The sequence below is a fragment of the Vanellus vanellus genome (genome assembly GCF_965231255.1).
Source record: "Vanellus vanellus genome assembly, chromosome: 7".
Lineage (NCBI taxonomy): Eukaryota > Metazoa > Chordata > Aves > Charadriiformes > Charadriidae > Vanellus > Vanellus vanellus.
This window is the reverse complement of record NC_138912.1, coordinates 21,084,042-21,099,069: the sequence shown is the minus strand read 5'-3', so window position 1 is coordinate 21,099,069 and position 15,028 is coordinate 21,084,042. Positions and strand designations below refer to the sequence as shown.

General features: G+C 41.7%; 1 protein-coding gene across 2 annotated transcripts in view; it reads right to left on the bottom strand.

The window, feature by feature from the left end:
- ARHGAP22 (Rho GTPase activating protein 22) overlaps positions 1-15,028 on the bottom strand; it is a gene marked incomplete at both ends in the record, with an annotated part of 150,560 nt that overhangs the window by 34,117 nt on the left and 101,415 nt on the right. Inside the window, one exon of one of the 2 annotated variants that reach the window (XM_082486624.1) lies at positions 4,645-4,821. In XM_082486624.1, coding sequence (XP_082342750.1) covers positions 4,645-4,821 — 177 coding nt within the window. The remainder of the gene's footprint in view (positions 1-4,644; positions 4,822-15,028) is intronic. The other variant, XM_082486625.1, reaches the window with a different exon arrangement.

Genomic DNA, 15,028 nt, shown 5'->3' with positions numbered 1-15,028 from the left:
CAGGTATTAAATTACACCTCAGATACTCATCCTCTAGGTTTGCAGTCCTCCCCTAATACAAGACATGGTCTGCACAGTGACACAATTGTCAGAAAAAACATCCTCTGCACTGTTTTTCTGGCAGAAAAAGAAAGAATCCACACATCATGGTTTATCTATATGGATAAGCAGACTGGAATTAATGATAGCAGAGTGGTTTCCTCAGTGGACGCTTCTTCAGAGCCCACCAGTTAAAAAAAATGACTATTCCTTCTGAACCGAGAAACCACTCATGGAGCTCTTGCAATATAATTACTTTGCCACAGGGTAAAGCTCTCTGTGTTTGCCTAAGGGAAGCACATCCCTTCCAACTGCTTCACCTCCTGTCCATCACAAGTAACTGATGAAAGCTTGGGATGAGGAGGAGGAGAAATTAGGATAGAGTAATTGAGAAAGAAAGGGGCTGTGACATGCATTTCTGGCAGAGGAGCAAGGAACTGCTCATGGCAAGAAAGAATATGTAAACAGAAGAAAACAAACACAAACATAATACGAGATTAACACAAGAATGATTTTGTCCCCATGCAGTGCTGGTCGTGTGCTGAGCTGTAAGACAGAGTTATGCCCCTTGGCTTTCAACTCAGGCACCAAATAACTCAGCTTTTGTATCTCATGGCCCAAAATTCAGTCCTAAACAACTTATTTTTACATCTGATGCAAGACAGAGATGATGAAGGCATGCCAACTGAGAGGCGAGCAGATGGAAAGGGATTCCTTAAAGTAGCTGTATTTCTTCAGACTAGAAGTACAGCCCCACCACACACATACAGAGTTAGGAATGAACCCCCTCTCTCCACCCCACTACACCAAACACTTTCAATGCATCCACCTTCAGAGGACACTGGCAGGCTCACTCTCACCCAGGCCTATGGCCACAAACGCTTTGCACTTCGCGCTACAGCACTGCTACAATCACTGCATATTAAAGAGCAGCTGCAGAACAGCACAGAAGGCACAGAGGAACTCTCCAGATAAACTTTTAGTGGTGTAAACTCAGAGCAAAATTTGTTCATCGTGGAGGCAAGAAGGATCATAAGGAACAGTTTTAATCACCGTCTGTCAGTGTGCTCCAAAACTCACTTCTATAAGCCACTGTGACAAACTTTATTTTTAAAGACCTAATCTAAACGTACAGAGTACTCTCAAATCTCAGTTTACAAAATCTTCTGCTCCAAATGAGATGGACTAGACTCAAGAATTCAGGAGCCTGAAACTCAGGGAAACTTGTTAGAAATTATTTTCCCCATAAACAAGACAGCTCTTCTTCAAAAGACTTAGGAACTCTAGGATTTTATTTTAAGGCCACATTTGAAGTGGATTTCAAAGCACACATTCCATATGGCTTTTAAGCCTGAATGTGTCTCCTATTAATAATTTGGGATCCTCAGCAGCTTTGAGGAGTTTTCTGTTTTATTTTAAGCAGCCTTTGCTGTTCACCTTTAAACATAGTTCATGTGCCCGCATCAACACGTAAGAAGATACCCTCAACCTTTTTGATTTATGTTTCTTCAATACATCAGCAAAGATTAAAGTGTGGCTAAGCCTCCCCTTTTATCTTGGCATAATTCATTTTTCCACCATATCAACCTTCTCCAGGGCTGGATATTTACATATTAATAATGAAGCTTGCTTTTTAATTCCTCCCCCATGCCTTTAGCTTTGTATATTAAAAAGTGTCGATAGATAAGACTTGGCTCTCAAATTAGTGGTGGTAGCAAAGCAGAGTTCAAATTATTCAATTAAAACACAGAGACAGCTATGTTTACTGTCCTCCGACATTTGAGCTCAGCTGGGATTTCACTCAGAGAAATTGCCCTGCTCTGATTCTGATGGAAGATGAGTAGGTTTGATCATTTCCCCAGACTCACTAAAAGCATTTGGAAACAACAGTTTGAACAACTTAACTATTTCCTAGTTATTGACATTCCTATAAAAATTTTGTAAAGTGCAAAGAGACTAAGGATGCAGCTCCATGGTTTCTTTAAGCCGATTTATGTGTGGGTTGCAGTCAGAATGAACAAGCATGCCCTCTTCTACCCAATCATCTCTCCTTCAACCCATCATCTCTCCCCACTGTCCTCATTGTGTTGGAACTACTAGTCCTGCAGCCACATGGTTAGCAGGGCCAGGGAGACAATCCTCCAAACTAATCCTCCCCCCTTTTTTTTTTCCTGCCAGGTCATTTCCTCCTGCACAGCTGCATAACCACTAGTATTAGCAGAATGAAACATGGTGGGAACACATGGTTGCAAGGTGGGAAAAGATCGCTCCTGACAGCAGCTAGCACTTCAGTCAGCTAAGAGAAGCAGTGAAACCATAGCATAAGAATCTGTTCCTGCAGCTTGGACTACAAAGCAGACGTAGGCAAGCTAGATTTAGACTGTGTTTGAGTATTAGGGCAGAGAGCTCAGGCCAGGCAGACCGCCCAGGATGTACCTATGTTCTTGGGTAGTTTTCATCCACAGATAGAGGAAAACCATCAATACACAATTGCAATTCTTTCCAACTCTGCAAACGGCAGTGCTTCTCTTCTACAGGGCTTAAGGCAGCTCTCACCAACAGCTGAAGCAGCCTTTACACTGACATTGATGGAACCAGATCAAATCTGCAGCACACAAAACCAGCAACAAACAGCAGCTGCTGTATTGTCCCCTGTGCTGCCCTGCTACCACATTCTTATGATTTCATTCTATGTTTTTTGATATCTCAAAGCCCCAGTTCCTGGAATCAAACATAAGAGTAAGTGTATCTGCCTCATTTAAAGAAAAAACCAAAGTGTTCTCCAATAGCTTTGCAGAGAAGTTTAGAGGTACAGAAAAAGAGTGGATTAATTAGGACAATACTGCCCCCTTAAAGAAACAAAACAAAACAAACCTAAATCAATCCCTACCTTTAAGCCATCCTTATGTTTTTGTTTTTAAAATCTTAGGACTTTTTATTATTTATTATTTTAATACTTTAAAATAGATGTTTACTCTGGAACTATTCCAAGAGACTGACAAAACATGAACACTAACAAAAAAGAAGGCAAAATTGCGCTGATACCAGCAGCGCTGACAACACCATGTCCTAAAGAAGGAGACTGTTGCTGGAACGTGTATCATTTTGTCATAACTGAATGTCTCCCTTTTCCTCACAGTATTTATTTGATGCACATAGCAAAGCTGTAAAACACACAATATAAGGTCAGCTACAAATTGCCACAGAAATACCATCTCTGAGATTCTGAGACTTCTGTTGGAGGAACTGCAAAGACCTGCACTGAGCTCAAGAATCTAAGAAACCCTCCACTGTGGACTGGACTTCAGAGGGAAAGCGAAACAAGAACATACTCATGTTTGAGAAGAAATCACGGTAGATCAGTTTCTACTAGTGAAAAGGTCTTGTTCTGCCCATAGCACAACAGCATCGCATGCAACCTCTCAGAAACAGGTACAACCTGCCTTTTGTACATACACCCCTTCTGGTAAGTGAAAGAAGGACCTAGGAAAAAATTACTTCATCGGTAGAGATTGTATCTCCTCCAGACAAACCAAATGCTGCTACACAGAGACTCAAAATTGTAACAGTCACTTAAAAGAAAAAGAAAAATAAAAAACAAAACCAGCAAACCACCAAGATAAAAGTTACTAACAAACACTGGTTCTTCTTAGTGACCTTCTGGTATTTGAGCCTCCATCAATTGCACCAAGGTCACTTCCCCCCCAGCCCCCTAGCCCTAGATCCAGGAAAACTAGTAACCGTGTTTCAGCAAAAGTAATTGTATTACCTAACCCTTATCTGGCCCTTTTTTATCTGTACCTCTCAAGAGGTCGATATCACTATCTGCATACGATACCACTATTTGCATGAACTCCATCAGTAGCACACAAGTCACTTCAAAGCATAGAGTGTCCAGTACTAAGCCAGTAGCTGCTGTCACCAACAGTGAACCCAAAAGAAAACATCCATGAAGCCCTGTTCTATGCTAAACCATAAAAACACCCCCTATCTAATCTACTGACTTGAGAACTTGAAGATTGTGGTATAATATCAACACTGAGTCTCTGGACTTTTTGTTCATTTTAACTTCAGGAATTGTCAACAGCTGTATTATCTTACAGGTGTTCACTCAGCCTGACCCTGTTTTTCTTCCTCAGGCTACACACCCACTGAAGCCAGTGGAAGCTTGATCTTCTCAACTGGGCCCTACATTACTTATATGAAAAGCTTTGCTGCCTCTGGCTGTGCAGTGGTTAAAGATGGGCATCTTTACCTGCCCATCTGTGGTAGAAAACTGAGATAACTGGACACATTCTTTTATGTCCATAAGGATAAGAAATGTCCACAGAACAGTTCATAATTAGCTGTAAAAAAAAATGAGTACTGACAATAGGGATATGTTTATTATCACCACCCATTTCTGACTGAGAGTCAGTTATACAGTCTGGATGTGCCCTTCCCTCCCATTCCCTTCCATCCCTTGGCAAAAAAAAAACCAAAAAGAAACAAAAAAAACCCCAATACCCTTGCTGCAAAACACTTCAGACAATCAAGAGCTTATCTAGGCATCTCAGTGATTTAACAGTGTTACGCATATCCTAGTATCACAAGAATATGTTTTACCTTGAGGCAAATGTTTTAATTTATGTGCATGTGAGCTATTTGCAATACCTCCACCAAATGGAGCCCATATAACCCGTCGGATGGCTTTCACCCAATCTTCCATTTCATTCTGGGAATTAGCCATAAGCAGGAAAGTCTCATGATTGACAGGAATCTTTTCCCGGTCCCCCGCACCACCTGAAAGACAGAATACAAATCTCTTTTAGCATCTAGCCCAGAAGAGAGTAACCTATGTTTAAAACCACCAAAAGTCTGGGTCAAAATGATCAAATGATTATTTCAATTAAAAAGTTTTACACACAACTCCTACTCACGTGCTGCAGCACCCACAAAGCAGAGGTTAGTATAAGATCAAAGCAGAAGTGCAAAATGTGCGTTTCCAGTGTGGGAACCTGGTGATGTTGTACCCACTGTCCCAGCAATAAGCAAAGGGAGAGCACAGGCTGTAAGACGCTGCACAAAGGGTGCAAAATGAATTCCATGTACCCGTGATGAGAGATTATTACCCAAAAGGGGGATCAAGTGAATCATAAGGCATTTTAGTGTTTGAGATGCAGAAGTCACACGATCATCTGCTTTCCCCAAGTCCCTGGGAATTTCTAGATTCAATATAGAAAAAAAAGACTGCTCGGGCAGGGGGGTTAGACTAGATCTCCAGAGGTCCCTTTCAACCCTGACCGTTCCGTGATTCTGTGACCCATTCTGATTTTGCACCCAATTCAGAAGGAACGCTTTGAAGAGGAGTTAAGACTTGGGGATATGAACCTGACTCTGCCGCTTGAAATAAGAACTTTAGGAGCTATTAAACATCGGCACACAATATCTCAGGAAAGTACCAACCAGAATATCAAATGCACACAAGCTGTCATATACATCTGTCACTTGTGGATACTCCAAGACTTAAAACATTCTCACTCTTCTTTTCCCATTTTCTTTTTAGGTCAGCACCCACTTCAGTCAGTTTAAGCCATCCCCTTACCCCTCATTTTATGTTCCAGAGCTGGATACAACCTAATGACAGCCACATAAACACATAAAAGCTTTACTGGAACAGCCTCTATATAAAAAGGCTACTGATCCTGTCCAACACAGCAGCTGCGTTACTAGCAGCCTGGAGCTTCTCCATCACCATGGAAACTGCCTTTGGCTTTGCTACAGAGATAACATCTTAGCCATTGTGTCACTGTCATTTCCACGCTTACATGGCTTTCAGGACTTACTGGCAAGCTAAAGCTGCCAGCCTGCGCTGAGCAGCTGAAATTGCCTGTCCATGGAATTCAGAGATAAGAGCAGGATGATGGTATGCGGTGGTTTCTGCAGAACTGATTTAGTGTACACAGAACATGCGCCTCCTAAATCCTTGCTAATCAGGGGAAAGAAGCAAGCTGGGAGCTGCCTGCAAGCCAAGGAAGTACTTATTCTTGCTATTAATTGTTTCCTGGCCTAGACACCCTCATGGATCATATGTTGACTTGCAAAGAAAAAGGGGTAAGGTGAGATGTGTTGGGAAGGATTTTGTGGCTGAGAAGCAATTCACTGAACTGGGAAACTGAGGCAGTCTTTCAGTAAAGAAGAGAGACAACAGCCACCCGGGACTAGGCATGCAGCTTAAGAAACAAAAGCCACGATGCTTTTCCCCCACAAGTATCCAAATTCTGCTTCTTTCCTCATAGCATTCTCTCGAACAGTCTCCCATTCTGAATTTACTGAATGATTCATATTCCTTGAGACACACAAAGCAGAACAGCTCTCTAGCTCAAGGCTGGGATGCAGACGTCTCAAGAGATCAACACTCCACTATACTCCACTGCAAGAAGGACATACTTCAGCCTTGGCATGCAGAACTGTCAGAGCAGGAAATTACAGTCTGTAGAACTCTTGTCACAGCCTAATTCTTTTACCAACATAGCCAGCATCGTGGTGAAAGCAGAGGTCACCAGGTCTAATTCTTATATGTTACCTGGCAGACCTATTGCTATGCCCTTTCACAACCAGATATCTTACAGGAGATACGATAGCAAGAAAGATGCTTTTCACAGCCCTCAGCACACATCAGAAACAGGGTTCAAGATCTGGCAGATAGATGCCCTGAGCTCAAGCTAACTCTTCAAAGGAATGACAGTCTCAAAAAACCATGTACTGTATGGGTCACACCACCAGCAAACAACTGAGCTTGGTCAAGATAAAATACAGACCCTATTCTTAAATTTAAAGCGACCCTGCTGAGATCTGGCCCACCCAATCCAAGAAGGACAAGAAGAGACCAGAATCTTAGCTTAGAATTAATTACAGACCGCAAATTTAGTCAGAACAGCTGAACTAACCCATGCAAAATTGCCCTATGAAGCATAACAAGCAGGAAGGATGAAGATGACGTCTTACTGGACTTCTGCAGAAGTGATGTCTCAGCATCTTCCCACTGAATCACTGTACCTCAGGGACCTGATTACAGCTCCCCTTCCCCTAAGATGTTACTTTGGACCAGCCAGCTGCCTACTAAACCTTCATGGGCCTTTTTCACGCAAGCATTTAGGGGAAAAAAAAAACATTCATACTTCTATTTGAGTCTGAAAAAAGTAAAAACAAGATGGGAAAAAAAGATTCCTGTGTACACTAGACCTGAGACTCTGCCAAAAACTACATAAAGCTCCTCCATGGTTGGCTTTCCCCACTGAAACTTTAAATAGGAGCAAGGTCACGACCCTACAAGCTGCCTGTGGGAGAGTCAGTAGTGACTAGTCACATAAGTACAAGCAAATTAAGACTACTCCATGCACAGAGACAAGGCTCAGAAACAAAAATGCACTTCAGAATTGCTTCTTAGGGAAAGTCTCATGTGTTCACATGACATGAATGTGCAGTGGCAGAGCATACAGACCCACCTATAAACTATTATTTTTCTTAAATAACATTTTAATCATGTTCCTTTCCACACACGGCTGGCTCCTTTCACTACATCCTTGAGGCAACAAGCCTAAAGGGCAGGGTTCAGACACGTCTCTCTACGTTGTTGTAACATTCAACAGGTTTTGAGTCTTAGTAGTCACAAGAATGAGAAACAGCTAAATTCAAACACTTAGATCTTCCTTAAAAAGAAAAACAACAAGGAAACAATGCCACATACACCTTCTTCAGAAGTCCAGAATTTTACTCAAAATTTACAAATGCTTGCTTTTCTGGGCTCAGACCCAAACAAGGATCTTCTTATGGGTTTGGGATTTGAGTTAGCAACACAAATATTGTATCAATTCAAACACCCTAGTCTTTAGGGTTTTAGGAACATAATTGTCAACCTTCCTGCCTAGAAACACTTGGATATAGAATTTTAGTTTTGCCTCTCACAGCAATATGAAGTTTGCATTCAGATACTGCATTTAAACCTCTCCTCTGCCACTAACAGAGCTCCAGCCCTTATTACGGTTAGACTCTAACCCTGCACCGTGTGAGTGCTACTTCCACTGTGTAACTCTTCTATTGTGTAACAGGACTCTGGCCACACAGCACCGTGATAGGGAGAAACACTCTACTAATGATTTTAAACACAGACAAGGGCTTTCTAATCCCTTGAACATAAGTTCACACTTATCTTTAATCAAGCTCCCGTACAAACAAGATTGGCCCTCAGGGACCAGCTCTGTGTAGTTCGGGATTGCCATGGGCAGACATTCCAGCCCTTCTGCTCAAAGTTACTTTCATCTCTAGACCAGAGGAAAAATAAAACTGTCTGCAAACACAAACAGAGTGCAAGCACCTCAGCAGATGTAGCAGAAGCAGAGGGTTTAACTTTGGGGGTGAACAGTCCATCTGCTTCAGCGTTAACTATGACCAGGGACGGGATCCAGTATTCAGGCACCTGCTCTGCTGCAGATTTCCAGTGCACATTGGACAACGGGCACTGGATTCCTCAAAGCAAGGTGCCAGCACTACTTGCCTCGCTCCCACACGTACAGAAACTGAACAACTTCAAGACTGGGAAAGGTGACAGAAACCATACAAGTACATACAGTAAATGTAATAGCCTGGAAAGATTAAGGGACTTGTTTTGCTACTGCTCACCACCAAAAGTGCTGCAGGTCCCAGTTGACTTCAATGCTTTGCCACCCCTGTGTCAAGGTACCTTTGCCAAGTTGCTTTATGTACACTGGTAGGTACTTTTGCCCCGAGGGAACAGCATAGCCTCAGGCCCCTAGCTGCATCGCATGAACACTCCCTCTTCCAGGCCCAGAGCAGCTAAAGTTGGCAGAATTGCTCTCCTATGCTGTCTGCTCATGTGGGTTGTGCAACTGCACTTCATATGGCCCAGAGCCACCTGCTGCTCATGTCAGCTGTCTAGCATACACCTCAGAGTAACGTGCCATCTCCAAATCCTTAATAACAGCCCTCTTTTCAGCTCTCCCCCATGCCCCACAATAGGGAAGATTAAATACTGAAAGACCAGGGCTAAGTGACTTGCTGAAGGTCAGATGGAGTGCTGCAACAGCAGCAGAAATAGCAATCCACGTTTCAAAGCCCTATTTACTGAAAATTCTTCCTTTTTTGAAATTCTTCCTTAGTCTGATGTGTTCACTGGAAAGTACAAAACATCAGGCTGCTATTATGCTATATCTACGTGTTCTGCCCTGTGTTCCTATAACAGATGTTCAGTTGCATCTCTCTCTCCCTTTATACAGCTGTTTCCAGCAAGGAAACATTGGAATTTCTTGTTTGCCTTGAACTTCATTCACACAAGCTTAACCTTCTTAAGATCATTTGTGGAGCTAAGCCTTAGATCCCCTTTGTCTGTATAGAAACAGAAGTTCAGGAAGAATAGCACTGAACTTCCTAGTAGGAGATGTTCCTGCCCCATTGCACATAAAAAGAGAAACTTTTCTATTCTCAGATGAAGCTGCTGTCAGGTTCTGCTGAAGTTGGCAGCTTCTTTTTTTGTTCAGATTATTTCCCTTCCTTCTCCCTCCCATCTTGTTTGCCTTTCACCCATTTCTTACATCATTCTGGTTACCGATGTGCTTGGGTATTGTCATATCAACTCTACTGAAAATTTATACAATTACAAATGCTTGTATACATGTATATATTTACATGTTTGCATTGCTTTGGTGTGGATAGTAGAGCGGTATTTTAAGTAAGAGTGAAATTTACAGATGGCCATGTGCATGCCGCTGCAGCCCATGGGGAGGCAAATGGCAGTTCAAGGCTGAAATTATGAAAGGGGTGGCTGGTGGGTACCGCAAGGCCCAGCTGACATGTTTGCCCTTAGTACTAAAGCGTGTAGAGACAAGAAGCCTTTGATTGCAGACAAGCAGCAACAAAGATCTTGACAAATGGACAAAAACTATCACTCACAGCTGAAAAGAACAACTGCAATGATTCATCTTCCCTTCCCTGATTGTCTTGAGTATCAAATTCAGGGCTCTAAGATCTCTTCAATAATGAAGGAAGGTGAAAAATGAGGTAGATGAATTCTGCCAAGATTAAGGGCAGCTCTATTAGGGAGAATATTTCTTTGCACAGCAGGAAAAAACAAAACCAGCCAAGACAAAAGAAGTATTAGTGAGTAAGCAAAAGGTCATTAAGAATGCTTGGACTAGTCACTTCAAACCTAATTCCATTTCTTTAATCATTGCCTTTGATTCTGGCTAATGCTACCCTGAGCATTGCTCCCCCCAACCAAAGTTTTCCAAGAGCCTGAATGCTAGTGATAGACCACATCTATTATACCTGGATCTTGGGTTAACCCACCATCAGCATGCAGTTTAAACTTAAACTAATCAGTAACAACTTTACAGCTATTTTGCTGTTTTTTTTTCCTGGGTGATCCTTTAACAGAAGGGAAAACTTGCTTTGAATACAAAACTGATCTTGAAATGCTCCATTTAGGCTACTTGAGAAGAGCAAATGCAGTAAGAAAATCCTAAAATAGTCAAAGAGCGACAGATAAAAATAAGGAAAACTGACAGGATCTACAAGGATATGATCTGTGAATAACTGAGCAGTACAGTAAACAGTGATGTGTGCTTGCCATGATTTTTGTATTTCTATCTGTATATCTATACCCCCCAACTATCTATACACGGGACTATCCAAGTTGGAAGTTGATTTGGAAGCTAAGAGTAAACTCACGATCACACTTTAAAAAGCTTATAAGAAAAAAAAAAAAAAAGAGGTTTAGGGATTTAGTATCAATGGAGTACAAATAAAAGAAACAAGCTTTGAATCAAAATAAATTTATTGTGTCTCAGTTCCAATGGACAACACAATGGTAATTTTTCCTAAAAGAAACATGCACCTTTATAAGTGAAAGATGTTTTATTTCCAGAGTTTGGAATGAGTTTGAGGGGATTCTAACATTCAGCTTCATTTGGTTGTGTCAATAAGGAAAGTTCAGTCTTAAATACCTTTTATTGTACAGGGTAAATTCAGCTCATAAATTGACATGGTTCAAATTTTCTTAGGGCAGGATTTACAAGCATGCACTAAAGTCTCATTGACTTTTCAGTCAAATATAAATGCTCAATTTCCTTAAACGCTTTTCAATCCACCAGGGTTAATGACAGCTACAGGTAGAAGACCATCAAGTTTTCCCCTAAAAGCCCTTGCAGAGGATTTTCACGAGTCTAAATGATTTTTAGATCCCAGATCTTAGACCTTATCCCTTATATCCCAGAGAATAAAACAAAGGCAGGCACTCTAAAGACACTGCTATCTATAAACTCATCCAAAGGCCTGGTGATCTGTTCATCCCTCCCATGCCTTCTGTGGTTTCAGTCACCATTAAACTGCTTCAAAAAACACCAACAAAGAGATTAGACCTCAGAACTGTGGTTTCTTATGCAAAAATTCTGACAAGACTTAACATGAACAGAGGTACTACAGCTTCTCTGTATTGGTACACAGACTACATAATGCCCTTAAAAACCTAAGGGTAGTGCTCTATTTCGGTGGTCAGGATTATACATATGATTACTAAAACTATATAAAAGAAATTAAGATTTGGTTTAATCTTTGGCCTTTTAGATAGAAAAAAATGTATCAGGTCAAGCTAACTTGTCGCTTTTTAACTCCTGCCTGGAGATGCCTTTCTTAATATGTGTGTGACCCATATTACTCTAGACTTATCTATTCATTAAACTGGTTAATGCTACTGGTCACTTCAAATAAACCAAAACCTTGAAGATAAACAAACCCATATTCCAGGTAGGCCACATGCTGGTAAGTGATGTCGCACTTCAGGAACCATGGCAAACAGAAAAAAAGATGCAAGATAAGAAGAAAGGAGAAAGAATGTGAAGTAGACTTAAAAGAAGAGCAAGCAGCATTGTGAACAAATGCCACCTTGAGCCCCTGCTTTCATTTGCTCAGTGTCCTGTAATGTTTAAGTCCACTTAAGCTGATATTTTTATTGTGTGTTTTTTTAAAATGTGCTTCATCTGCTTTAGGCTGAGCTGTGAGGAGTTTCAGTAAAACACAGTTCAGTCATTTTTTACGTTACACTTCTGGCATTATAAACATATTTATTGTAATTGTACTGCAATGCTCTCATGCCTCCTTGTTTTCAGTAATTTGAAATTTCAGAGAGAGGACACTACTATTCTGCCTGGGATGTGCTGCTCACTGTGGCCACAATACCTTGGGGCTAAGGTGAATTCACAACTGTGGGAAGGCCATTTCTACTGCAGCATCCCGGTATTTAGAGTTGAGGTGATCCCAGGTGATAGGCAACTGCTAAGTACATTGGTTTTTTCTAGGAAATAGCATGTCCCTTGCACCAACACAGCTCAGACACCATTCCCTCCAGCTCCTGCCCACAATTACTTTGTTCCGTAAAAGGAACGGCTGTTAACTGTGATCTTGCTGCCTCCCTCACAAGAGAGTTTCGGAAGCCTGTGAAACATGCCACCAGCTGTGTACAGTATCCCTATAACTAAGCTCTATTGTTATTGCTTTGGGGTTTGTATCAGCTTCTATTAGCTAGTAGCAAGAGATGAAATGTCTCCAGCAAGGTCACAGCTAGTTTAGTAAGCCAGCAGAACTATACCAAAAAGGAATCGATCAACAATAATTAACGAGGAGTAACTACTACACCAACAATTGCTAAGAGCTGCATGACACCACTTCGCCTCCGCTGCGACTTGTGCGTTTCATCCCGAGTGTGAATTCTTGAGTACTGATATTCTAATTATGTCCAATGATGCCTCAGGGGTTAGACTGTCAAATAAGTGACAGTTTGCTCAATTAAACCCTTGTGGCTCAACTCAAATAATGTTTCCTGATTGGGGATTACTGTGCAGACCGAAAATGTTCACTTCAAAACCTAGATCGTAAGAAGCTGCTGCTAGCTCTGTTAGGTGGAGGTCTCAGTGCGCAATGGCATGGTCACTGCCTCTTAGAGCAATATCTGCTGACAAAGCGGACAAATTTAGGGTGTAGTGTTGCCTCTGCTGACACTAACACTGTTTTGCCTGCCAGGCAACAGGTATCTTGCCACCTTGGCACCAGCTTCTCACTGGAAAAAGAAAGTTCCTACTGGAAAGGAATCTGAAGGTGTTGGGAGCCCAGGCACAGTTGTGGTTCAGCTTCTTCCATTTGCACACACTTGAGCTTGAGGAGTTCACAACCCCCTTCTTCAAAATCTGTCTGACATGTCACCAGCTTTTAGGGAGCTGTTCAACCTCATGAAGTGTCCGTCTTTGACAAAACGGACAACTTCTGTCTCTCTACAGGTGCCTGGAGGGAGGGGGGAAAGAAAGGCCTTTTCTTCCCCTCACAAAACAGGATCCTAACACCAGAACAAAAGCAAGTCTGTGGTAGTGATGGCAAGTGGGGATGACAAGAGGGAGAAATAAAAGGTTGCACAGCTTTTTCCCCAGCATGTTCCACAGACAGCCTTGTACCAACAGCAGGCTGCTTTCCTTTACCCTCCGCTCTCCCACTCTGGAAAACTAACCCTTGCAGACTTTCTTCAATAGATTTCATAAGTTACATCCTTTACAATGATGAAGCGTGGGACTGCCTGGGCTACACCAAGCTCCTGGTCATTTCATTGTCCTCTGGTCTGGATGGAAAGGGAATGAATTTTTTTCCTCAGGCCAGCAGAAGCCACGCACTCACAGGGAGCCAATTCAGGTCAGCCCGCTGGCAGAAGCTGTGTGACTGCCCCTGTACAGCACATTGCAGGAGACACATAAGGCAATTATGAACTTGAGGATACAAAGAAGTAGGTTATGAAAGACTCAGAAAACAGTGGCATGTCTATGCAAAGCAAGCTACACAGCTCCACGTGGTTCTCCAAAGCAGCAAGTGCTCAACACATCTGAGGAGTGTATCAAATTATATATTCCAACTGTGGTTATGTTTACACATTATTATAAGGGAGGAAATTCCTTCCTGACCAAAGATGATGACACTTCATGCTTTGAAATATCTGAATGAAAATGACTGGATAATTTTTATGCATTACCATGCAACCACAAGCAATTTTCTAATTCTTATAAATTTCTTCAAATCTTTAACACTAAAGAGAAGAGCTGAGGGAAATTTTAATTCCTGATGAGGAATGACTTACCACAACATCAGAATGGCAAAGTTTGATCTATTTTTCTTTGACAACTTAATCCTGGAGAGATAATATCCAAGAAGGCATTCTTCTGACTGTTGTGCTCACATTTTCCAGGTCTGCTCAGCAATAAGAATGAAGTGCTTCTCGCACTTTCTAAATAAGTCTCTCTACAACTATCTTCTCTTCCTCCTCACCCCTCATATACCTTTTTTTTTTTTCCTTTCCCCTGTAGCTGTTCACCATGCTACCAAAGACATCCTCACTGTATTTTTAAAGGACTACGTGGCTCCCATCTTAGCCAATGCTCTGGACTTTGAACTAAGGAGAATTGAGGTGAAGCCATCAGCTGCTACAGCTTCAACTGTAGACACCAGAGCTTTTAGATGAGCCTATAAAGACTCTGATTCTCTGTAGACTGAATACAGAGTTCTGCAGAAATTCAAGCCAATCAATTACAAACGTTATTTTCTTCAGTGAAGCGACTGAAGCTTTACAAGCACAGTTTTGGCAGCAGCAAATAAATGGACTATCATTAAGGACTCAACAGTTGCAGACTTTGTTTGTACAAAAACGAAGCTATTTTTCACATTAATGCAGAAAAGGGATTGAAATGCAAAAGAATAAATGCTGCAAGACCTTTGGCAAAACGTTGGCAAATTTGGAAAAAGCCCTTGCCAATATTAATGATGAGGCAATGTAGATGGAAGTACTACAGATCTAAATCCAAACTTAAGAGCTCAGGGATATTCTGATCCAAGTCCATAGCCTTGCTACATTTTACACAGAATAACAGTTTTACAGCAGTCTCCTTCTGTATCTGGCTATACA